This window comes from Enhydra lutris, unplaced genomic scaffold (assembly GCF_002288905.1).
Source record: "Enhydra lutris kenyoni isolate GAN:26980312 unplaced genomic scaffold, ASM228890v2 scaffoldscaffold11, whole genome shotgun sequence".
NCBI classification, from domain to species: Eukaryota; Metazoa; Chordata; class Mammalia; order Carnivora; family Mustelidae; genus Enhydra; species Enhydra lutris.
Genome location: NW_019154095.1, coordinates 16,626,419 through 16,653,665, shown reverse-complemented (window position 1 = coordinate 16,653,665; position 27,247 = coordinate 16,626,419). Strand labels below are relative to the sequence as shown.

Here is a 27,247-nt window from a genome sequence, read left to right as displayed (position 1 = left end):
GATCTTTATGTATTTGAGAGAGAGAGTGAGAAAGCACAAGCAGGGGGGAACGGGAGAGGGAGGAAACTCCCTGCTGAGCAGAGAGCCCGACATGGGGCTCAATCCCAGGACAGTGGGATCATGACCTGAGCCAAAGGCAGGTGCTTAACGGCTGAACACCCAGGCACCCCCCAGAGCAGTTTTTATATTTTTAACTAATAATGGGATTTAGATCCCCTTAGAGAAATGTAAAAGAAGTATTCTGTTGAAATATTATGATATGTCAGAAATTCCATCCTTTGTCACTATTTCAACTTTTGCTGAAAAACTAATTGCCAATTTAAATATGTGCAGAGAGATACATAATTTCTCAAAATTGTTTCAGGAAATAACTGAGCACAAAAATTGAAGGTCACAGTCCTAAAGAAAGTTATGAAAGTTAAGGATCATCTAGATTAGTGACGACTGCATCAGCGGAGTAGCAATACATGACATCTGAACGTCAATCTCCCTCAACAGACTAACAGCCGTGGGGGGTACTTTTTCCTGAGTAGTCCCAGCAATAGTGCTATAAATAGCATACAGTAGGTTTTAATAATTGTTTATCACCATGGGGGAATGGATGGATGGAATGAATGAATAGGGAATATGTGTCAAATGTATTATTTGATAATGGGAAATTATGAACTAACAGATTTCGACCACAAATCAAATATAAACTAGATTTCAGACCCAGTCAGGCATTAAGTCTCTAAAAGCCCTAACATAAAAACTTGACTTACATTTTAAGCAATCTGTAGCTGAAATCTGAAGTAACACATATAGTACTTTCACTTTTTTCAAGAGATACAACCAGTAACTAAACAGGAATGAGTGTGGCAGAGGAAGGGGGCAAATCTGAAATCATTTAGCCATTTAGTAACAAATGTAATTTCACTTTAATAAGTTAGGATTCAGTCTCTGGTAAAGCCAAAATGCCATATCATCAAAACTTCAGAACTTACTTCAAAAAATAGTAAATCTTCCATCATATCTTAAATTCTAAGGTCTTCTATAAATCAATGTTTTCCTAAGACCCTCAGTAATTCTCTAGTTTTCTCCTCCAAAGATGCAGAAAAACCATCACCACCGTATGTCTCAACTATGTAGTTTTCACTTTTCACCTCAGTGGAAATAACAACCTGCAAATAGTTCACCTCTTCCTAGTGGTTTTGACAGCAAGTATTGAGTAATTAAGAAGTGACTGTATCTACTGCCTGGGCATAATTTATAAGTGAAATGGTGGGCTTAAATTGGATACTTGAATTAATGTAAATTAAATATACTTAGGTGACTCACTGCAGTACTAATCTGATATAATGTAAGAGGCTTGAAGCATTACTTTTTTTTTAGTTTTACTGAGATGTAATAGGGATACAACATACCACACATATTGAAACAAGCAATTTGATAAATTTTGACATGTACATACAAATTTACTTCTGAAACCCCAATCCTCTTCCTCTGCCAAAAACTCAAATAGGATGCATGTTGAGAAAAGCACTTACCTTCATGTAATTCACAATCTTAGCAAGAACACCAAACTTATATCCAGAGCTTCCTGATAGAGCTTTCAAGTTAAACGATCCATTGCTATGATCTGGAAATGAGGTTCAAAAAGCAATTATAACATTGTCATAATAGATTTAATTTTGACTTTTAAGCAACTAAGATGATTTTTAACTCTAGTAAAATATTTGTTTTGCATTTTTCCATCTAGTGAATTCTACCCTGTAAAACTTTGGTAAAAATTCAAATCTATGATTATATAATAAGCTTATTAATTTTCCCACCAAAGATAGGAACAAAGTATTAAGAATTCAAAAGCATTAAAATACATTTCTTTTGGGGTGTTTGGGGTGGCTCAGTTGGTGCAGTATCCGACTTCATCTCAGGGTTCCTGAGTTCAAGTCCCACATTGGGCAGGGAGCCTACTTAAAAAAAAGTAAAATACATTTCTTCCTTAAGTACCTTTGTCTCACTGTTCCCTTAATTATGATTAGATTTATCCCCAAGATTAGAAGCATGGCTTTTTAAACAAGAGGACAACACAAATCTCAAACTGATGCGAAGAGCTTTTCTAACAGACTTAAAACCAGGAGAAATGAGTGAATTACTTCCAAGGGATAAAAAGTTCCACTTATCACCTATTACATCAATTTCTCCCTCTCAACTTAAAACAAATGGGAACTAATGGGGATTAATAAAAGAAATGATACCATAACTAAACTTTAGAGCTTGATTAGGGAAAAATATTTAAAAAAAAGAAAAAATTCATAGGCAATGACACTGCATAAACATGGATGCTTAAAAAAGGACAATAGCATGAAACAAGGAGCAATCTGTACTGACAACAATTTATTTCAGAACTTGTATCATTCTGTTGTATTTTATAGGCAGAAATCCTAATGCTACTATGAATCACAAGCCCATTCCATTAGTCATAAGGAGGAACAGTTTAAAAAAAAAAAAAACTCATAACTGAAATGAAAAACATTTCAGAAGTACACATTCTATTAACAAACCATCAATTCAGATATATTACGTTCTCTTGTGGCTGCTGATCCACAAAGGAAGAGGTTAAATACAAGGTGGGGCAGGGGTATCTCTGGCACCAGCTTGGTGGTAATAATTAAAAAAAAAAAAAAAAAAAAAGGAATTCATTAGAACAATGCAAGTCAAATGTGAAATTGTCAGAGAGCCAAAAGAATAGCTTTTAGATGGCAACATAATAATTCTCTGAGATTAGTTTGTAAAAAGACTTTATTAAATATACTTTTTGAGACTAAAATGAAGCTTGATATGTAATTTTCCTTTAAAAATATCACTGTCATAATTTGACAACAACTGAATTGGCACATTATATCCTGCTATGTTTCCAAAAGTGGTATCCTGGATGCCTTACAGGTATGCTTTCACATTCATTCTTTCAATTATGAAATACTACCTACATGGTTCATTTTCCCAAGGTGTTCAGAGCACTTTAACAATAAAAGTAACATTTACTGAACACTTATTATTTGCCACGTGGCATGCTAAATATTTGACTTTCTCATTTAATCCCTCTGAAAAACTCCCATTTAGGAGGTATTGCCCCCTTTTAAACATAAGTAAGAGTACTAAGCAGAAGAACGCAGATTCAAATTCAGTAGTAAACGCTGTGATACTGCCTTGTTTAAGAATCATTAACTAGTCTTTAATATAGACTATGCCATCTAAAACTGGCTATTATTTTCTCAGAGTATAAAAATTCATAAATGCAGATGTTTTCTTATTTAACTTTGATAAGATATTAAGTTTATCCTATATAAACTAATTGGGAACACTATGAAAAGCCAAAAACACCATGCTAAGAACAGGCACTCTACAAGTGCCCAATCGTGAACTACATGCACTTTTATGTATCACAGAGTCCTGAACATTCAGCCCAATGACAAGTAAAGTAAACAGTAAATATTAGCTGAATGAATGAAGACAGTAAGAGTATTTTTATGCACCCCTTTATGGTCCTAGAAACTAATATGGTAATTTATTTGTAATTTTATAAAATAATGTGGTGACACCTGGGTGGCTCAGTCAGTTTAGTGTCTGACTCTTAATTTTGGCTCAGGTCACAATCCAGGGTCATGGGATTGATCCCCACATCGGGCTCTGCACTCAGTGTGGAGTCTGCTTCAAATTCTTCACGCCCACCCCCCCCCACTCCTCTGCTCCTCCCCCTGCTCACACTCTCTACCTTTAATAAATAAAATCTTTAAAAAAATAATGTGGGTCACCTGGGTGGCTCTGTGGGTTAAAGCCTCTGCCTTCAGCTCAGGTCATGATCCCAGGGTCAGGGGAGGGAGCCCCACATCGGCTTCTCTGCTCAGCAAGGAGCCTGCTTCCCCCTCTCTCTCTCTGCCTGCCTCTCTGCCTACTTGTGATCTCTGTCAAATAAATAAATAAAATCTTTTTTTAAAAAATGTAAACTATAAAACAAAGTTTGCACAGCAAGCATTTACTCAGTCTGCTGTTGCTATGATAGCCACTCCATTATTTATTTATGTATTTATTTATTTTTAAAGATTTTATTTATTACAGCAAGAGAGGGAACACAAGGAGAGGGAGTGGGAGAGGGAGAAGAAGGCTCCCCGCCAAGCAGGCAGGGAGCCTGATGCTGGGCTCAATCCCAGGACCCTGGGACCATGACCTGAGCCAGAGGCAGGCGCCTAATGACTGAGTCACCCAGGCGCCCCCACTCCATTATTTAAAACCTTGATTCTGTTATGCCTGGACCACACACAACTCTAAATAATACATCTTAAATAAAAACATTCGATCTTCAAACATTCACAGTTGAAGATTCTTTCGCCATTTTTAAGAAAAATTTTTGAGGGGTGCCTGAGTGGAACGGTCAGTTGAGTGCCGATCCTTGGTTTTGGCCCAGGTCATGATCTCAGGATCAGGGATCGAGCCCTGCCTCAGGCTCCATGTGGAGTCTACCTGACATCATCTCTCCTTCTCCTTCTGTCCTTCTCACTCATGCTTTCAGTCTCTCTAAAGTATAAATAAATTTTGAAAGAAATTAAAATTTAGGGGCGCCTGGGTAGCTCAGCGTGTTAAAGCCTCTGCCTTCAGCTCAGGCCATGATCTCAGGGTCCTGCGATCGACCCCGCATCAGGCTCTGCTCGGCGGGGAGCCTGCTTCCTCTTCTCTCTCTCTCTCTGCTTACTTGTGACCTCTGTCTGTCAAATAAATAAAATAAATAATCTTTTTAAAAAATTTGTTGTTGTTGAATACAGCTGACAAACAATGCTACATTAGTTTCAGGTGTACAACATAGTCACTGAACTTCTCTATAGATTATGCTATGCTCACAAGTGTAGCTGCTGTCACCATAAAACACTATTATAATATCATTAACTATATTCCCTATGCTGTGCCTTCTATTCCTTTTTTACCATTTAAATATCACAGACTGCTTTTTTAATATCGGTGGTATACCTACCAAAACTAACCCTCTCCCAACTAGTAGAGCTGAAAACCTTTCTTTTCCCTTAGAATTTCTCCTAATTCAAACCACCACATGGAAATAATCACTTCCAGATGACAAAATTTATATATAACACAAGTATGAAAAGAAAATATCATTTATGAGATTTCATGCCCACTTCCTAGAGGAAATACCAAGCTGGTAAACCTGGACTGTTTGTTTCCTAGGTTACTACCTCTCTCAACATTTCCTTTTAGCTCCAGCAGAGAAATACTCACTGAAGGAATTGAAATTTTATGGTTAAACACTAAGAAATCATCAGTTTGTTACTAACTCAAATTCCTCTGCAGAAATTTAGCTTAAGGACAAAAAAATAAGGCAAGAAAAAGAGGTGACAGTTGATATCCCAGACAGCTCTATTCAAGTTTATGAATGATTTACACTTAAGGGTGGCAGGACTTAATGCAAATGAACGAAGAGGAAACTGTCAGCTGCATTGTGGTTCAACCAATAGAAGCACAGCTCCATCTTGGATGTGCACTGGACTGCATTACAAACAGACGATACCATCGCTTCAACAGCAGCCTTCAGACAAGAGGTAGGTTTATACGATCTCTTTCATTTAGTAATACATGTCCTTATGATGAAATATAAAAATATTTTACTATAAAAACTAAGCAGAAAGCTTTGTTCCTACAAAAGGCCAAAAAAAGCAATGTATTAATTTCACTGCTTGGTAGGATTTTATTATGAAAATGTGAAGACTGCCTTGTGCTATTTGATAAGCACCCTTACCATCTGTGCCTTATGGAAAATTCATGAGATTTTCTATGAACCTGATCTATATCCAGACCTTAGAGTAAACCATAAACATTTAATGTTAAGTGGTTACTTGCGAATTTATTTTTTCTGAGTTATTTCATTTCAGCAGTTTGGTCTGCCTTAACAAAGGATTTTTCTTAAAGAAAAATCTAGACTCAAAGCGAATCCTGGACTAAAGCTTTCTGACTGTATGTGCAAATTGTATTGGTTGGTAAAAAGCAGTTACTCACAGGAAAGTTTGTTATATTTTAACAAATATGAGAAAATAGTTTAAAACTGTTCGTTTGACTTTGAGTGTAGATGCAGTGAATGCCAAGAAATTGTAAGGATTGTGATTTTTACATAAAAATAATAAGACCGTAAAGATATCATTAAATAGGCTGCATTATACTACAGCCAAAAAGATCATTTGTAGAGCTGCAGACTTTCCTAACATTTTAACTAAAATAGTTCTTTATGGTTAAATTTTAAAAATCTATATTACTGTAATACACAAGTCATTCTATTATTAAATAATAACCTTCTTAAACAGCCTTTCACTTTTTATATGCCACAAATATTCATAACCATATTCAATATAATGTTGAAATTATTCTTCAACTGATTCCTCAAAAGAAACAGAGAGCAAGTCTTTCTGATAAACTACATATAAAAATAAAAATATGTTTTAAGAAGAACTGGTTAAGGGAGGAAGGTATGGTACCTTTCAAGGGTAGGTAATAAGATTACTTTGATGGCCCAGAGTAACTATTTATGTCTACTAAAAATTGGTATCAACTACTGACCAAATTTCTAATTTTATAATAGTCGAGTATGAAAAATATCATTATTTAGTAGATACCAGAGTTCCAGGATATTACCCACACATACGGACCTAAAGATCCAACTTCTGCCTTTTCTTTGCTAATAAATCTATTTAAATTTTAAAAGACTATTTTCATAATTTTTATTCCATTTCTTATTCAGCATTCAGCAGCATGAGTAAACCATTCCTTACAAAACCTAAAGGTTGCTGTAAGAAGAAATTAAATATCTCCAGGTTCAGAACAATGGGGTTAATTACCTAGAAAATATTCCTGCTTGCTGTACAAAGTATATGGGAGCCAAAAGAAGTCTCAGATAAATAAACACATCTTGTCAAATAAAACAGTTAACTTGTAACTGAAATTTCAGGTAAACTGTAAACAGAAAGAGCCCTACCCCCCCCCCATTATTAGCACTATAACCAGCCCACATTTGCTGGTGATGTATTTATAGTTAGCAGAGATGTAGGGTTATTGCTCTTTCACCAAACTGACTAGATGCATGGCCTACCTCAGAGAGCTCCAGGGCTGGGTGAGCTGCTCTATATTTAAAGGCCAATATGATTAATTGATCATATTTCAAAGTTGTATGTTTAAAGACACTAGAGAATTCAACTCAAGGGCTTTTACCATAATTAGAGCAAAAGCATAATCTTGTTCTGATCCCACAATTCAAGGTTCCAGAACAGTATGAAGTCCTATCCCCATAATTATTTCACTAGGATCTTCTGAAAACAGGAGGAAAAATAGGTGAAGAGAATATATAAAAACAAACAAACAAAAATATGGTATTTACTTTAACTCTCCCCATTTCTGTAATGAAATTTCAAAGGGGTGGGGATCCAAAAAAAGTACACAAATGATTTTTTTTTTTTACCATTTAGTCTTATTTTTCATAAAGCATGTTTATAGCAGGTACTTGATATAAATGTGTATTTTAATTCCAAAAACAGTCTTAGAATATGAGAAAATCCTAATAATACCATCTTTCTGCATGTCTAATTATGTCTACTCCATTAAAGTAAGTTTTAGATTTTACTCTAAATTTAGCACAAAAAATTGCTAGAGCTCTACTGTACTTAAAAAGAATGAACCACATTAAATTTAAGGTACAAAATGACTCTGTATTTCATGGTTTACTTTTTTCAGATATGCCCAGAAGCTAACTAAAGATTGAATGTTTTGAGCTGCTCATCAGTTATCAATACACTCACATAAGAGGCAAACTGTCATCATTTACAACATAAACTGTCATCATTTACAACACGTGTATATTCTTCCTTAAACTGCTTAGACACTTCTAATCAAAATGAGAGTTTACTGATTCTACTTTTTTTTTAGAAGTAATCCAAAAACCTCAGTAAATGTATCAAATAGATACAAAACACAGATATATAACACAATGTAACGCAACAGATACATAAAACCAAAGGCAAGAAATATTTTTAAAGTATATTAGTTAGGGTTTTAGGTTAAGTACTATATTCAAATGGTTCAAAGACTGAAATATTACAAGATGTACCTTGTGAAATCTCACACAGATCCCTGTTTCCCAGCTCTACTCTCCAAACAACCACACAGGCAATCATTGTTATTAATTTCTTATATAACTCCTTCCAAAACTTTTGTGCAGAATCAAGCAAATAAAAATGCATATTATTTCCCCCTCTCCTATACATACTGTCCTGCATCTTGGTCTTTTTGACTTAACAGATCCTAGAAATCTTTCAGTATCACCACAATTACCTCATTCACACACAATTATCAATTGTATGGATATACTAATTTTAACCAGAAGAACAGATCATGATCAAGTTAACTTCAAATACCTAAATTTGGTTTGGGTTGTCCGCCTGCCCCACCTTCTCCCTTCCTTTTCCTCCCTCCACTTTGGTGGGGGGAGGCACATGAGAGGGCTTGAAAAAATTTTAAACAGTTCACTTGTACCTCAAAAATAAATAGAATATTGGGACACCTAGGTGGCTCAGTGGGTTGAACATTGGCTCCTGATTTCAGCTCAGGGTCATGGGATCGAGCCCCAAGTTGGCTCCATGGTCAGTGAAGAGTCTGCTTGGGATTCTTTCTCCCTCTGTACCTCCCATATCTGACACTTGCACGCATGTGCGTGTATGCGTGCACTCTCACTCTCTCTCTCACAAATAAATCTCCTTTGAGAAATAGAATATAATGTCAAAAATTTTAAGCGGTTCACTTGTACCTCAAAAATAAATAGAATATAAAGTCCCTTAAACCAATTTCCAGTAATTCTAAAATTTCATTTTTTTAAAAAAGATTTTATTTATTTATTTATTTGACAGAGGTCACAAGTAGGCAGAGAGGCAGGCAGAGAGAGAGGGAGCAGCAGGCTCCCCGCTGAGCAGAGAGCCCGATGCGGTGCTCAATCGCAGGACCCTGAGATCATGACCTGAGCTGAAGGCAGAGGCTTAACCCACTGAGCCACCCAGGCGCCACTAAAATTTCATTTTGAAATAGAAACTTTTATTAGTCTTTACAACTTCTCCTCAGTTTTAAAGTCAATACAAAAAGGAAATCCCTACTCATAAAAAGTTAAAATACAAATAACTTCACTATAATTTCAACCAGGTATGAGTTACAGATTTATATAGCCAATTTCTAGAAGAAACAAAAGTTTGATATGTTAGGGAGACAGGATTATTAGTGAAGCTTTTCATTTTTATTTAAAAATTATTAGAATGTAAAAAAGAATGACTACAAAATTTCTGAAATCAATAATGAAATGACATTTTAAGTTAACATTAATTAATAAGGTACATTAAACTGGGGTGCCTGGGTGGCTCAGTGGGTTAAAGCCTCTGCCTTCGGCTCAGGTCATGATCCTAGGGTCCTGGGATCGAGCCCTGCATCGGGCTCTCTGCTCAACAGGGAGCGTGCTTCCCCTTCTCTCTCTCTGCCTGCCTCTCTGCCTGCTTGTGATCTCTGTCAAATAAATAAATAAAATCTTTAAGAAGAAAAAAAAAGGTATATTAAACTAATTTTTTTAAGATTTATTTACTTGGGAGACAGAGAGAGAGAGAGAATGAATCCCAAGCAGACTCCCCACTGAGCACAGAGCCCCACTCGGGGCTCATTCTCACAAATGGATATCATGACCTGAGCCTCAGCTGAACCCAAGAGTTGGATGCTCAACCCACTGAGCCACCCAGGTGCCCCTACATTAAACTAATTTCAGGGACATAATGCAGAAAGAAATTCCCAGATTTTAAAAAGTAATCAACCTGGGGCACCTAGCTGGCTCAGTCAGGCACGTGGCATGTGACTCTTGATCTCAGGCTTATGACTTCAAGCCTCATATTGGGTGTAGAGATTACTTAATAAAACGAAACAACAAAGGAATCAACTTGAAAGGCCTGAACAGACAGAAAGTCTAAGGAATATTTGCATCAATGCTGAAGAGGTCCTAGGTTAGCCCAGGTAAAATTAACAGACCCTCCAGTGATTCTTCCCCTGCTCTTTATCTACCCATACAATAAATGGCACTGTTCTCTATTTCTTCAAGATCCTATTCTTCCTCTCCTCCTCTACATGCTGTTTTTTCAAAAGGACCTGAAACTTATTCACACTTAAGTAAAAAATAACTAACAATGTGTGCTACCCCTCCCAGGAATGTCACATTGTAGTCATACTAAAAATTTCAAAGGAGTTCCAAAGCTAAATATTTTTTAGGCATTTGGGTGTGCGTACACACCCATCACTACACTATTATGAAGACTAGGTCAAAAAGGACTAACATTCTCTCCATTTGAGTCAGTTTCTATGTGTTACTTGACTACTTATGTGCATGGTGATTAGAATCAGAAACAGCAACAATGCAGAAGTTGGCAGGAGTGGCCTATCAGGATATCCACATTAGACTCCAAGGTGCACCATCTACAGCGTATTCTATGTGAATGGCACCCTACAGTACAGCATGAATGGTGTTCCCTGGAGGTGTGCAACATAGCAGCCCCATTTTCTGTAAGAATGCACTAAGGAAAAGAAAAACTTAAGGGATAAAAGAGGGTAACTTTAAAAGGCAGGGTCCCCAGTTTGAAAATACTGTAATATACTGGGAAGTTCCTCATACACCGGCATTCCAGACAATGTATTTTTGTACGTCCCCAAACTAATAAAAGCAACTGATTCAATTATTGTCCATTAGTCTGTTGTCCCTTGTTTCAAGATGAAGGATCACCACAAACCATGAAGCTGAAGGAGTCTTAAATCCAAAAAGAACAAAAATTTAAGCTTTTACTTCTGGCCTCAGATCATCGATTTAACCTTCAAAATACACAAAGGAAGAAAACAAGTCCATCCAGAGAGGTGAAGTTATTGCCAAGCAAATGTGATTTAAGATAAAAACAATAACATGTGGGGTGCCTAGTGGCTCAGTCAGTAGAGCATGGGACCCCGATCTCGGGATTGTGAGCTCAAGCCCCATGTTGGGCACAGAGTTTACTTAAAAATAGATTAAAAACAAACAAAAACCTTAGAAAATATTAACTTATTAATGTCAAAGTTTTAAAATTACATTTATAAAGAAAACAAATTAATGATGGCTTTGGGTTTTTTAAAGTCACCTTTTCATCTTTTTTTGGTGTGAAAATGATAATGTGGTTATGTTTAAAAACAGAATCCTCACCTTTTAAGGGATATACACTGAATATGTGTAGATGAAGTGATGAGGTCTACAGTTTCCTTCAAAATAGTCTACAGGTGGAAGCAAATGGGTATTGATGAAATGATAATTGAAGCTATATTATGAGCATACAGGGGTTCATCATACTTTTCTTTTTTTAAAGATTTATTTATTTATGGGGCACCTGGGTGGCTCAATCAGTTAGACATCTGCCTTTGGCTCGGGTCATGGTCCCAGGGTCCTGGGATCGAGCCCTGCATTGGGCTTCCTGCTCTGAGGGAAACCTGCTTCTCCCTCTCCCACTCCCCCTGCTGTGTTCCCTCTCTCTTGCTGTCCCTTTCAGTCAATTAAATAAATAAAATATTTAAAAAAAGAAAGAAAAAAAGAAACGTACTCACACACACAAGTATCTCCAGCACTTAGAAAACTATTTGGTACACAGTAGGTAATCAATAAACATCTGTTTACAAGAATGAATGAAAATCTACTTACAACTATGTAGTAAAGAAAAATCATGCAAACTAAGTCATTTCTTTAATAAAATAAAGCAAACTGACAATAGTCACTGAATTAACAAAGTGGAGTTTTTTCTTCTTATTTCCAAAATTTTCTTAGTATAAAAGCATTTTATAATTTCTTAAAATAATTTTAAAGGACACTTCTGAAGGATCAAGGTAATAAGATCTTCAATCCTTCTGGTGCCATTTAAGGTCTAACAAGTATCAAGTCAACCAGAGCAAAACTTAATGCAAGATACTAAAAACTCTGGGATGCCTGGGTGGCTCAGCTGGTTAAGCATCTGCCTTCGACTCAGGTCACGATCCCAGGGTCCTAGGATCAAGCCCCGCATTGGGCTCCTTGCTCGGCGGGGAGTCTGCTTCTCCCTCTGCCTGCTCTGCCTGTTCTGCCTGCAGCTCTCCATGCTTCTAATTTCTGTATGACAAATAAAATAAAATTAAAAAAAAAAAATACTAGAACTTTAATTCACTGGTTAATTTTGTGAAATGGAATAATAATTTATTACTCAATACATCTGGGATACTGTCTGTTTAAAATATTCATGTCCACAGACTGGCTATATGAAACAGTTAACACTATCAGATACACAACAAAAAGAAATCCTAAGATTAAGGTCTCTTCTTAGGCAATTGAACCTAAAATTTTATTATCTTTATTCTGAAAATTGCCATTATTTAGCTTTTCTTTCTTTAATATTTTTCACTCAGCCACTATTTCCTGATTCAGGTCACCTGTCCTTGAAGTTTAGAAGACTGGAAATAGGAGAGAGAGATACACTGAGCCAACAAGCTGAGAAGGAGCCACACAGGTAATGAGAAAAGCTCTTCAGGAGGCAGTTTGAAGACCACCACGTTAAAATGCTACAATTTTTTGTAGTTAACAGATCACTGACCACTGCTTTAGTCAAATTTTAAACCAATTCAGCTTCTTTTTTTCCACTTCTATTAGCAATTAACCTCTATATAGAAATCTTAAACATATTTGTCCAGCAAATGATACACGTAAATATGCAGTACAGTTTATAGAGTATATGGCCGTAAAATACAGAAAAAATTCAAAAATATCATTTGGGCATTTAATTCTGGCAGAAAATAAGATGACTCATGTTACCTACAAAAATTTACTATCAAATATTAGTCCTAAGACTTGAATTGACAAATCTTTAGAATTTGGTTACATATATTCATTTTTTACCCTTTCGCAGATTCAGAAGAGCAATATAAGAAGTAGATTCCCTAAGAATGGCCTCCCTGAGCTCCAGCCTCTGGAATGAAACCACTACGTCTGTTTATCAATACCTTGGTTTTCAAGTTCAAAAAATTTACCCTTTTCATGATAACTGGAACACTGCCTGCTTTGTCATTCTGCTTTTATTTATATTTACAGTGGTATCTTTAGTGGTGTTGGCTTTCCTTTATGAAGTGCTTGACTGTTGCTGCTGTGTAAAAAACAAAACTGTGAAAGACTTGAAAAGTGAACCTAACCCTCTTAGAAGTATGATGGACAACATCAGAAAACGTGAAATTGAAGTGGTCTAGCACTCTACTAATATGAACAAAATCTCTGAAAACAGCCTTCAACTACTGAGAAAAAAGGAAAATTTTCTGAGGCCAACTGTTATTATGAAAATTGACTCTGAATGATTAAAAGATTTCTAAAAGAAGGGAAAAACAAGTCAAATATGCACTTTGTGTGTGTGTATCCCTTTCATTAAATGTACAGTAAAACTTCACAAATGTAAGTTACCAATCTATTTAAAATGATAATTCAAAAACTGGGTAAAAGATTCCCAGATCTCAACATTAAGCAACAAAAGGTAAGCCAGAAAACATCAGCAAGATCAAATAACCCTGATCTAAACAAACCATGTGGACTAAAAAATAAACTTCCCTCCATGTGTTTGGGTAATAAAAATGCTATTTAAAATGTTTACCTAAGTCCAAAGTAAATAATTCCACTTATACATAAAATCCCTACTTATTAAAAAGAAGTATATTCTAGGTTACTGAGGACAACTTATACATTTTTTAAAGACTTACGTTTTATTTAGGGATTAGTGTGGGAAAAAGTCTCAAAATAGAAAGATCACAAGTGTACTTGCATAAAATTTTCATAAAACTGCCTTACTGTTTAATAAGAAACACATGGTGTAAGAATGGCCAGGCTATTTTCAAACTAAACCTTACTAGCATACCCTTTAAGTTGTATTTCCTGAGTTTATTCTTTTATTTTGCTGCTATATCCATATTCTCAAGGGCTAAGATACCCAATGCTGAAAAGACTATCCCCCCCCAAAGAAGGTGAAAACAGGACCATATAACACCTATTAAGAAACACTGTAGTTTTATTTCTTAGAATTACAAGAGCTACAGATACTGTATTTCATTGCCCAAACACTATTTTGCCAGGACCCATGAGCAAACCTAAGCACGCTCTTAACCACCACAACTGCACTTAGCAAGAAATAACATTCCGGAAAATTCACCCTGACAAATTCGTTCAAAAGGAAAAAGCTCAAGATACAAAGAGATTTCTAAAAGCATTACTCAAAATAACAACAAAAAATGGAAATAACACCTTTAAATATGATAAATCAACTTAGCTTATTAAGAAGCTACTGAAAATTAAGGCACAATTAAGGAAAGAGAAAATATTTGATACAAGAAATGAAAAATACACATCTGGGGGCGCATGAGTGGCTTAGTCGGTTAGGCGTCTGACTTCAGTTTCCGCTCAGGTCATGATCTCATGGGTCTGGGATGGAGCCCCACGTGGGGCTCTGCAGGGAGTCTCCTTGAAAGATTCTCTCCCTCTGCTCCTCCCCCAGCTCTCCCTCTCTCTTTCTCTCGCTCTCTGATAAATCTTAAAAAGAAAAATACTTATCTGTCATTTTCAACTTAGAGAGCCCTGTCAGTTTGGAATCACTTTTCCACAAAACGTTTTTTCTTTCTGTCCTTAGAAATAAACGCAAATAATGTAACCAAATTTTAAAGGACTTGCAAAAACTGGTATACAAAGTACTGTGGTAACCAGGAGATATTCTGAGCACCATTAAAACCACATTTTCATAAACCACAAACTCTGGAGTCCTTGCCACACATGGGAAGCATACAGATCTTTTTTTTTTTTTTTTTAAGATTTTATTTATTTGTTTGACAGAGAGAGATCACAAGTAGGCAGAGAGGCAGGCAGAGAGAGAGGAGGAAGCAGGCTCCCCGCTGAGCAGAGAGCCCGATGCGTTGCTCAATCCCAGGACCCTGAGATCATGACCTGAGCCGAAGGCAGAGGCTCAACCCGTTGCGCCACCCAGGCGCCCCCATACAGATCTTTAATTGCTAAATTTCTTGATAATGGACACTACTAACTTTTCCTACCTTATGCTGTAATGTATTTAACCATTCCACAAACATGTATTGAGTGCCTCTATGTGTGACAGATTGGGTTACGATGGCAAACAAGTAATCATGCAATTACTATGACACATGATAGCTTTGTCAGAAATAATGAGTGCTTTGGGAATCAAAGGCTAAGCACTGAATTCAAATAGGAAAGTAGAAATAATATGACTTTTAAGCTGCAACCTAAAAGAGGAACAGGCGTTAACCAAAGGAAAGAGGGAAGGAGCTAAGAAAGAATATTCCAGGAAGAAAACATAATGTGGGCAAAAGTCAAGAGGCAAAAAAAGGGAGTAAAGCATGTTAAAGGAGCTACAGGACAGTATCACTAAGATAGAGTATAAGAAAAACAGTTAGCTATCGGTATAAAAGGTAATGGAGATCAGATCAGGTAGGGCATGTAGACAGCAGGAAAAGACGGGCTTCATCTGAAAAGCAATGATGATCAGCCTAAAGACAGTGATATCATCAGACTGATGGTTAGAAAAATCACAGATTGCTGTACAGAAAGAGTAGTCTAAAGAAGTTAAGCCAGGAAACCCTGTAAGCACCTAATCAGACAATCCACTGGTAGTGACCCAGTCTAGGATGGTACAGTAGTCTTCAGTGTTTACACCCAGGAATTCCTACTCTCCCTTCTTAGAGCACTTGGGACCCCGTGTGTCTGGGTACAGCCCTGTGACTAGCTCTAGACAATGAGTTGTGAGAGAAAGTAAGCTCTTACCACCAGGAAAGAGAATTTTAACTGCCAGGTAAGATATTCCAGAGTTCTTTCTCCCCCTGGCACTGAGACCAAAAACATCTGAAATATTGGCTACTCTATCAGCCTTGGTCCTTTGAGTGACTAAAGAGCCAAGAGCCTTGCCAACACATGATAAACATGTGGTATGAAAGAGAAACAACAAATCTTTGTTGTTTTTAAGACACAGTGACATTTCGTACTGTTTTAAAAAAAAATGGGGCACCTGGGTGGCTCAGTGGGTTAAGCCGCTGCCTTCGGCTCAGGTCATGATCTCAGGGTCCTGGGATCGAGTCCCGCATCGGGCTCTCTGCCCGGCAGAGAGCCTGCTTCTCTCTCTCTCTCTCTCTGCCTGCTTCTCTGCCTACTTGTGATCTCTGTCAAATAAATAAATAAAATCTTTAAAAAATAAATAAATAAATAAATAAATAAAAATAAAAAAAAGAAAGGCGGCCCAAATTAGTGTCACTTTGACCAAATTCCAAAACTGGTGTTTTATACATAGTTTAACCGCAGTTTCAAACTCCCTCAGAAATGTAGTCTTATCTGGTCAGTCAGGAATTTTTCAATCAATGCCAAGGAGTATGCCACGAGGACCCTTCTCTATCCCCCAAAGAAAGATGAGGTCATCTGCATAAAACCCCTGGCTTTTCTCCCTAGAAAAGGCCTGGCCTAGAACAGTCCTTTTCTTTTGCTAATAACTTTCCTGCCTCTGCCCTCCTTCTATAAAAACCTTCCATTTTGCCGGGCACCTAGGTGGCTCAGTCCTTAACCAGCTGCCTTCGGCTAAGGTCATGATCCCAGGGTCCTGGGATGGAGCCCTGCATCAGGCTCCTGCTTGGCAGGAAGCCTGCTTCTCCCTCCGCCCACTCCCCCTGCTTATATTCCCTCTCTGTCTCTGTCAAATAAATAAACAAAATTTTTAAAACAAAGGAAAAGAACCTTCCATTTTGCACAATTCCTTGGATTGCCTCTCTATTTGCTAAAGGGGATGCTGCTGATTCACAAATCATTTCATAAAGCCAATTAGATCTTAATCAGTTGGCTGAATTTTGTTATTTAGGAGGAGCAAAGATTGTGCGTGTGTGTGCATGTGCCAAAGGCAGTTTTATTAAAGCTTGAGAACAGGACCCCTGGGCAGAAAGAGCTGCTGCCAGGAGCAAAGATATTCTTAACCAGATCAAAGAGACTAGGTCTAAGACTGGGTCTGTGCTAATGTTTAAACAGTGTACTACAAATGTACTATGAATTAATTCAATGTATATTTCATTGGAATGAAGACAAAATCAACTTAATGTATGTGCTAATAAGACTGACAGCCCTACCTGATAAAAAGATTACTTCTACTTTAACATCAATTAGTAAAACGGCTTGCAAAACATCTAACAAAATGACATCCATGAAGATTACTATTGCTGCATTTTTAGGTAGGTAAATAATTTCTTGTGAATTACACTGGACTGACCTTGTTGTTTAAAAGGTAATGGTCTTAAGACTAAATAAACCCAGAATAAGTAGAAGAAAGAAAATAATGGTGAAGTAGAAAAAATTAAAAAAAAGAAAAACACAAGAGAAAAATAAATGAAACCAAAGTTTATCTTTTGAAAAGATCAACAAAATAAAACACAAATTCCTAAAATCAGAAATAAAAGAGGGAAGGTTATCACTACTGACCTTACAGAAATCAAAGGATTCCAAGGAAATACTTTGAAAAAGTTTAGACAGTGTAGATAATGGAATGGAAAAACTCCTAAAAAGATACAAAGCACCAAAATTAACTTAAGCAGATAACAAATAATCTGAATATATCTGTAAGAATTTCTACAAGAGCTTCCCACAGAGGAAAGCTGGGTACAGCCCTGTGACTAGCTTTACAGCCCAAGTGGCTTCACTAGTGAACTCTACCAAATATTTAAAGAGAAAAATGTATCAAACCTTCACAAACTCTTCCAGAAAACAGTGGAAAAAAGAACACTTCACCAATCATTTTATGAGGCCAGAAACACCCTGACAGGCATCACAAAAAAACTACAAACCCTACCCTCATGAATGCAAACACAAAACTCCTGTACAAAATACCAGCAATCTGAAATTCCACAACAAACAAAAAGGATTATACATCATGACCAAGTAGGATTTATTCTAAGAATGCCAGACTGGTTTAATATCTGAAAAACCAATTAATGTATTATTAATAAAGAACAAGAACATGATCTTCTCAAAAGATGAAGAAAAAACATTTGACAACCTCCAATACCCATTTAAGATTAAAACCTCTCAACAATTGGGGGTGCCTGGGTGGCTCAGATGGTTAGGCAGCTGCCTTCAGCTCAGGTCATGATCTCCAGGTCAGCGGGGAGTCTGCTTCTCCCTCTCCCCCTGCTTGTGCTCTCTCTCTCTCTCTCAAATAAATAAATCTTTAAACAAACAAACAAAAACCAAAACTCTCAACAAACTAGTTTGCCCTGATAATGGGCATCTACAAAATCCATGCATCTAAGATCATGCATTAAGGTGGAAGATTGACTGCCTTTCCCCTAAGATCAGGAACAAGGCAAAGATGTTCACTCTCACCACCTGTATTCAACATTCTATTAGCCAGTCCAGGGCAGAAAGGAGGGAAGAAAGGAAAGAAGGAAGGGCATTCACACTGGAAAGGACAAAGTAAATCCGTCCTTATTCACATATGACATAATCTTGTATGTAAAAAAATCCTATGGAATTCATACACACACACACAAATAACCTAGAAAGAATGAACAAGTTCAGCAAGGTTAGAGAATACAAGATCAATGTACAAAAAACTACTGTATTTCTGAGGCACCTGGGTCACTCAGTGGGTTAAGCATCTGCCTTCAGCTCTGGTCATGATCCCAGGATCCTGCTCAGCAGGGAGTCTACTTCTCCTTCTGCCCTCCCCTCTCCCACCCCATATCTTGTGCTCCCTTGTTTGCTCTCTCTCAAATAAAATTACTTTTAAAAAAATCTACTCTAGGGGCGCCTGGGTGGCTCGGTCAGTTAAGTGTCTGCCTTTGGCCCAGGTCATGATCCCAGGACTGAACCCTGCATTGGGCTCCCTGCTCAGTGGGGAGTCTGCTTCTCCCTTCTTCTCTGTCCCCTCCCCTTCCAACTTGTGCTCGCTCTCTCTCTCTCCCTCACTCGATCTCAAATAAAGAAAAAAAAATCTATTGTATTTTTATATATTAGCAATGAACAATTCAAAAATCAAATTAAGAAAACAATTTCATTCACAATATCAAAAATAAAATATTTAGGAATAAATATAATAAGTGTAAGACTTACACATTAAAAACAATAAAACATTACCAAAAAAAATTAAAAACCTAAAAAAGAGTAGAAGTAAATTTTCATGACCCTGGGTTAGGCAAAGATTTCTTAGATACGGACACACTTAGAACACAAGTGACATTTGATCAAGAAATTGTATCCAGGGGCACCTGGGTAGCTCAGTCCGTTAAGTGTCTGACTTTGGCTCCTGTCTTCATTTTGGGTCCTGGGATCAAGCCCCACGTGGGGCTCTGTGCTCAGCGGGGAGTCTGCCTCTATCTCTGCCCCTCCCCCTGTTCATGCTCTCTAATAAATAAAATCTTTAAAAAAAATTGTATCCAGAATATATAAAGAACTCTTATAAACCAATAGGAAGAAAACAATGAAACCTTTTTTAAGTGGGCAAAAAAATCTGAATAAACATTTTACCAAAGACGACCCAGGAATGGCTAATAAGCAAATTAAATGATGCTCAACATCATTAACCATTACAGAACTGCATGTTAAAATCACAATGACAGGTGCCTGCATGGCTCCATCGGTTAAACATCTCCCTGCCTTTGGCTCAGATCATGATCTGGAATCAAGCTCCACCTCAGGCTCCCTGCTCTGCCCAACCCCCCTCCCCCACTGGTGTGTACTCTCTCAAATAGAATATTAAAACACACAATGATACCACTTTCCAACCACTAGAATAGCTATAATCAAAATGACAAGAAATAACAAGTCTTAATAAGAATGAAAAAAAATGGGGTGCCTGGGTGGCTCAGTGGGTTAAAGCCTCTGCCTTTGGCTCAGGTCATGATCTCAGGGTCCTGGGATTGAGCCCCACATCGGGCTCTCTGCTTCCTCCTCTCTGCCTGCTTCTCAGCCTACCTGTGATCTCTGTCAAATAAATAAATAAAATCTTTAAAAAAAAAAAAAAGAATGAAAAAAACTAGAACCCTCATGTACTGATGGTGAGAATGTAAAACTGTATGGCCATTTTGGTAGCTTCTTAAAAAGTTAAAAATAAATTTACCACATGACTCAGAAGTTCCACTCTTATGTTCTCTATCCAAGAGAAAAGAAAGTCCACACAAAAGCCTGTACATTAATGTTCATAGCAGTACTATTCATAATAGTCAAAAACTAGTAATAATCCAAATGTCTATTAAATGATGAATGGATAAACCAATTGTAGTATACCCATACATGGATTACTCTTCAGCAATAAAGCAAAATAAAGTACTAACACATAGATGAATCCTAAACAAAATACCAGCTAACTGAATCCCATAACAAATAAAAAGAATCATACACCACAACCAAATATGATCTATTCCAAGAAAGCAAGGGTTGGTTTAACATCTGAAAAATCAGCTAATGTAATATACCATGTTAACAGCATAAACAACAAAAAGATCACCTCAATAAATGCTAAGTAAAAGAAGCCACATACTAAAGACTACACATTATACAATTCCATTTATATGAAATGTCCAGAAAAAGCAAACATATAGAGACAGAAAGTAGACTACTGGTTATCTGGAGCTGGGGTGGGAACAAGAAGTGATTGTAAATGAGCACAAAGCAACTTTCGGGGATGATGGAAATGTTCTACGATACAATTATATTAATAGGCACACAATTCAGCAAATTTACTAAAAATCTTTGAACTGTACACATAAAACAAGTGAAATATATGGTATATAAAATAAACTTCAACAAAGTCATTTTCTGCAAAGAGAATAACCTAAATTCTAACTATAACAAGACTATTAACAACTTAAGAACAATATATTCTCTTATCATCACATTCCCTTATCCTTAAAAAAGTGTCTACCAATAAATACAAATGTTGAACTGGAAAAACGAACTTGCCATGACTAAATGGTTTCCTAAAAAAATAAAAACTGGACAGTCCTAAAGTCAATTTTACTAACCAGAATTCTGTTTAGAGCCCGATGATCCTCCATGTTCTAGCTTTGCTTTCTTTTTCTTTGATGAGGATGATGATGATTCAGAAGATACTGAACGTTTTTCTACTACAGGAGTGGAAAGAGCTCGTTTTTTGAACAGCTCCCGTTCTCTCAACAGGCTTGGATCCATAATTCTGCAAAGATAGAAGTATTTTTAATACAGATTCTTTCTGCAAAGATAGAAGTATTTTTAATACAGATTCTAACTACTCAAACCTATAAGCCAAATCCACAGGTCCCAAGAATTACTTCCAAACAAAATTACCTTTACTATTAGCTCTCTATTAGAACTTGTATTCATTCACTTAAAAATCTTTACTCAGTACCTACTGTGTGTCAGGCACTGTGCTAGCCACTAGTAAAGAGAAACCGAATTATTCTCTAAAGCTCTAGAGCTGCAATGCCCAACATGAGAGCCACTAGTCACATGTGCCTATGGAACACCTGAAATGGGGACAGAGTTGAGATGTACTTTAAGTGTAAAATATACACCAGATTTACAAGGCATAGTACAAAAAACTTTTAGAATTACTGATGAGATATTTTAGATTGTTTACATGTTGATGTGATAATAATTTGGATACACTAGGTTAAATAAAACATTAAAATTAATTTCCTCCAACAATATGATCATCTTAATACAGAAAAAGCATGTGAAAAAATAAAAATCTGTCTAGGATAAAAACTCTCAATAAAGTGGGTTTAGAGGGAATATACCTCAACATAATAAACACCAAATATGAAAAACTCAAAGCTAACATCATACTCAATGGTTAAAATGTAAAAGCTTTTCCTCTAAGATCAGAAATAAGACAAAGATACCCACTCTCCCCACTTTTATTCAACACAGTAGTGGAAATACCAGATGCAGCAATCAGACAAGAAAAATTAAAAAGCACCCAAACTTGTGGGGTGCCTGGGTGGCCCAGCCAGTTAAGTGTCTGCCTTTGGCTCAGGTCATGATCTCAGGGTCATGGGATTAAGCCCCACATCGAGCTACCAACTTAGCAGGGAGTCTGTTTATCCATCTCCCTCTGCCCCCCACCATTCACACACTCACTCTCAAATAAAATCTTTTTTAAAAAGGATTATAAAAAAAATAAGCATCCAAACTTGTAATGAACATGTGAAACTCACTATTTACAGAAGACACGATACTACATATAGAAAACCCAAGGATTCCACAAAAAAAATAAATAAATGAATGAATTCAGTGAATTGCAGGATACAAAGTTCATATATAGGAATCTGTTCTGTTCCAATACACTAAAAACAAAGCAGTAGAAAGAGACATTTTTTAAAAATCTCATTTACAATTGCACCAGAAAGAATAAAATACCCAGGAATCAATTTAGCCAAGGAGGTCAAAGACTTACTCTCTAAAAACTATAAGACACTGATGAGAGAAATTGAAGATGACACAAACAAATGGAAAGATATTCCATGCTCATGGATTAAAAGAATATCACTAAAATGTCCTTACTTCTCAAAGCAATCTTCACATTCAATGCAATCCCAATCAAAATACCAATAGCACTTTTCACAGAACTAGAACACATAATCCTCAAATTAGTATGAAACCACTAAAGACCCTGAAAAGCCAAAGTAATTCTGAAAAAGCAGCACAAAGCTGGAGGTATCACTGTCCCAGAGTTCAAGATATACACAAAGCTATAGTAACCAAACAGTATGGTTCTGGCACAAAAAGAGACACACAGATCAAAAGAACGGAGAGCCCAGAAATAACACCCACACTGAAGTGTCAATGAATACACGACAAAGGAGGCAAGAACATACAATGGGGGAAAAGACAGTCCCTTCAGGTGTTGGAAAAACTGGACAGCTAAACGCAAAAAGACAAATGAAACTGGACCACTTTCTTACACCACACACATATATAAACTCAAAATGGATCCAAGACCAAATATGAGACCGGAAACCTTAAATCCCATAATAGATAACAAAGACAGTAATCTTTTGGACATTGGCCTTAGCAATATTTTTCTAGATATATCTCCTCAGGCAAGGGAAACAAAACCAAAAATAAACTACTGAGACTTCATCAAAATAAAAAGCTTGTGCATAGCAAAGGAAACCATCAAAACAAAAAGAAACCCTACTAAATGAGAGAAGACATCTGTAAATGATATAACATATAAGGGGTTAATATCCAAAATACATAAAGAACTTACATAATTTAACACCAAAAATAACACAACCACTCAGAATAAAAAAATGGGTAGAGGACCTGAATAGACATTTTTCCAAAGACATACAAATGGCCAACAGATACATGAAAAGATGCTTAATTTTACTAATCATCAGGGAAATGCAAATCAAAATCACAGTAAGATACCACCTCAGTCAGAATGGCTGGTATCAAAGACAAGAAATAACAAGTGTTGACGAGGATATGAAGAAAAAGCAACCCTCATACACTGTTGGTGGGAATACAAACTGGTGCAGCCACTGTGAAAACAGTATGGAGGTCCCAAAAAATTAAAAATAGAAATACTATATGATCCAATACTTCCACTATTGGCATTTAGCCAAAGAAAACAAAAATACTACTTTTTTTTTTTTTTTAAGATTTTATTTATCCAACAGAGAGAGAGAGAGAACAGGAACACAAGCAGGGGGAGTGGGAGTGGGAAAAGCAGGCTCACCACTGAGCAGGGAGCCCAATACAGGGCTCGATCACAGGCGCAGGAGATCATGACCTCAGCCAAAGACAGACACGTAACGACTGAGCCACCCAGGCGCCCCACAAAAACACTAATTCAGAGATATATGTAGCCCTATGTCTATTGCAGCATTATTTAAAATAGCCAATATATGGAAGCAACCCAAGTGTCTATCAACAGATAAAGAAAATGTGATATACACACATACAATGGAGTATTAGCCACAAAAAAGAAAAGACAGATCTTGCCATTTGAGACAACACTGGTGAACCTAGAGGGTATTATGCTAAGTGAAATAAGCAGAGACAAATACTATATGATATTATTTATAAGTATAATCTAAAAAAAAAAAAAAACAAAACAAACAGATTCTTAAATATAGAGAACATATTGGTAGTTGCCAGAGGGGAGGTTGGTGAGGAGATGGGAAAAATTGGTAAAGGAGATTAAGAGGTATACACTTCAGTTATAAAATGCGTAAGTCATGGAGATGAAAAGTACAGCATTACAGAATATACTCAATAATAATTTTATGTTTCATGGTAACAAAGGGGGACTATACTTATGGTGAGCACTGAGTAATGTACGTATTTGTTGAATCAATACGTTGTACACCTAAATACCCTAAATATAACATTCTTTTTTTTTTTTATAAGATTTATTCATTTGACAGAGAGCGATCACAAGTAGACAGAGAGGCAGGCAGAGAGAGAGAGAGAGAGAGAAGCAGGCTCCCCGCCGAGCAGAGAGCCCGATGTGGGACTCGATCCCAGGACCCCGAGATCATGACCTGAGCCAAAGGCAGCGGCCCAACACACTGAGCCACCCAGGCATCCCTAATGTAACATTCTATGTCAATTATACCTTTTCTCCTTTTTTTAAATGTAGACTCCATACCCAGCATGGAGTCCAACATAGGACTTGAACCCATGACCCTGAGATCAAGACCTGTACTGAAATCAAGAACCAGACACTTAATCAACTGAGGCACCCAAGGACCCCAGTCAATTATACTTCAATAATGAAAAATTTTAAATATAATTTTAAAAATGAAAATATTTTAAAAATTCACCCTAATTTTTTCTAGTTTTTATTTTATTTTTTTAAGTTTTTTTTTAAGATTTTATTTATTCATTTGAGAGAGAGAGAGAGATCACAAGAGAGGGAAGCAGGCTCCCTGCTGGGCAGACAGCCTGACACAGGACTCAATCCCAGGACCCTGAGATCATGATCTGAGCCAAAGGCAGAGGCTTAACCCACTGGGCCACCCAGGTGACCTATTTTTTAAGATTTTATTTATTTATTAGACACAGTGAGAGAGGGAACCCAAGCAGGGGGGAGTAGGAGAGGCAGGAGGCTTCCCACCAAGCAGGGAGCCGATGTGGGGCTGGATCCCCGGACCCTGGAATCATGACCTGAGCTGAAGGCAGATGCTTAACGACTAAGCCACCTAGGCACCCCTTTTTCTAGTTTTTTAAAAAATATGGCTACTAGAAAATTTTGAATTACATGCGTGGTTCACATTTGTAGCTCACACTGTATTTCTACTGGACAATGCTACTCTAGAAATAATATCAGAACTACCACGCAGAAAAATAAGGCAGATGTAGGCTCACTGCAAAAAAAAAAAAAAAAAAAAAAAAAGAGAGAGAGAGAGAGAGAGAAAACCAACAGAATTGCTTTTAATGAAAAGGCGTGTTTCAGGGGTGCCTAGGTGGCTCAGTAGGTTAAGGCCTCTGCCTTTGGCTTGGTTTGTGATCCTGGAGTTCTGGGATCAAGCACCGTGTCGGGCTCTCTGCTCAACGGGGAGTCTGCTTCCCTTCCTCTCTCTCTGCCTGCCTTTCTGCCTACCTGTGATCTCGGTCTGTCAAATAAATAAATCAAAAAAAAAAAAAAAAAAAAGGCATGTTTTAAAACTGGTGAACTGTCAGGGCATCTGGGTGGCTCAGCCACTTAGGCGTCCACCCTTGGCTCGGGTCATGATCCTGGAGTCCTGGGATCAAGCCCCACATCAAGCTCCCTGCTCGGTGGGAAGCCTGCTTCTCCCACTGCTGCTCCCCCTGCTTGTGCTCTCTCGCTCACTCTCAAGTAAATATTTTGTAAGAATTAAAAATAAATAAAACCAGTGAACTATCATTAAGTGATATAAAGGCTGGATTAAAATTTGTTAGAACTATGTACAGAATATTCCTGATTTAGAGGGAGGTGGGACTAGACAGACCTCTTTTGGTTATTTCCCAGTTGGAAAACGCCACAGTTCTAAGCAACTTCAGTCAACGAGGGAAGCCACAGATCACTCAAAAAGTATTTTATTTGTCTTTAAGTAGGGACTTGAACTCAGGACCATGATATTGGTACCCGAGCTGAGGTCAAAATGTTCCTCTCTTCTTTTACAATCCAATAATCACACTACTGGGTATTCAAACAAAGAATATAAAAACTTTAATTCAAAAAGATATATTCACCCCCATGTTTACTGTCGCATTATTTACAACAGTCAGATTATGGAATCAGCCCAAGTGTCCATCAATAGATGAATGGATAAAGAAGATGTGGTATAAGGGCACCTGGGTGGCTCAGTCGTTGTTTTGCCTTCAGCTCAGGTCACGATCCTAGCATCCTGGGATGGAGCCCTGCATCGGGCTCCCTGCTCTGTAGGAGGCCTACTTCTCCCTCTCCCACTTCCCCTGCTTGTGTTCCCTTACCATGTCTCTCTCCATCAAATAAATAAGTAAAAATCTTAAAAAAAAAAAACAAAAAAAGATGTGGTGTATATATATACACACACACACACAACAGAGTATTATTCAGCCATAAAAAAGAATGAAATCTTGCCATTTGCAACAACATGGCTGGATCTAGAAAGTATAATTCTAAGCAAAATAAGCAGAGAAAGACAAATACTATATAATTTCATATGTGGCATTTAAGGAACAAAACAAAGGAGGGGAGGGGAGACAAACCAAAAAACAAACTCTTAGCTATAGAGAACAAACTGATGGTTACCAGAGGTGGGTGGGAGGGATGGGTGAAACAGGCGATGGAGATTCGGAGTACACCTGATGAGCAATGAGTAGTATATGAAACTGGTAAGTCACTATATTATACACCTGAATCTAATATTAACACTGTATGCTAACTATGCTGAAATTTTTTTTAAAAGTTCCTCTCTTGAGACCCATAAGCACAGAATAAACTCATGGTTGCCAGAGGAGAGGGGGATGAGTGGGATATGGGGATGGGTGAAATGGGTGAAAGGGAGTGGGATATACAAGTCTCCAGTTAAGGAAGAAGTCATGGGGATGAAAGGTTTAGTACAGGGAATACAATCAATTACCATTTGTAATAGCATTGTATGGGGATAAATGGTAAGCACAGCATAAGGTAAT

At 37.2% G+C, this 27,247-nt stretch overlaps 2 protein-coding genes across 2 annotated transcripts in view; one reads left to right on the top strand and one right to left on the bottom strand.

The window, feature by feature from the left end:
• LOC111144455 (general transcription factor IIE subunit 2) overlaps positions 1-27,247 on the bottom strand; it is a 63,753-nt gene that overhangs the window by 33,316 nt on the left and 3,190 nt on the right. Inside the window, exons 2-3 of the mRNA XM_022498771.1 lie at positions 21,139-21,308; positions 1,527-1,618 (exon numbers count right to left, since the gene is read on the bottom strand). Of these exons, the coding sequence (XP_022354479.1) occupies positions 1,527-1,618; positions 21,139-21,304 (258 nt within the window). The 5' untranslated portion in view covers positions 21,305-21,308. The remainder of the gene's footprint in view (positions 1-1,526; positions 1,619-21,138; positions 21,309-27,247) is intronic.
• Positions 5,500-13,422, top strand: LOC111144456 (small integral membrane protein 18). The gene is made up of 3 exons (XM_022498772.1): positions 5,500-5,588; positions 12,518-12,599; positions 12,996-13,422. Exon 3 carries the CDS (start codon positions 13,033-13,035, stop codon positions 13,327-13,329), a length of 297 nt encoding a protein of 98 aa, XP_022354480.1. The 5' UTR covers positions 5,500-5,588; positions 12,518-12,599; positions 12,996-13,032; the 3' UTR covers positions 13,330-13,422.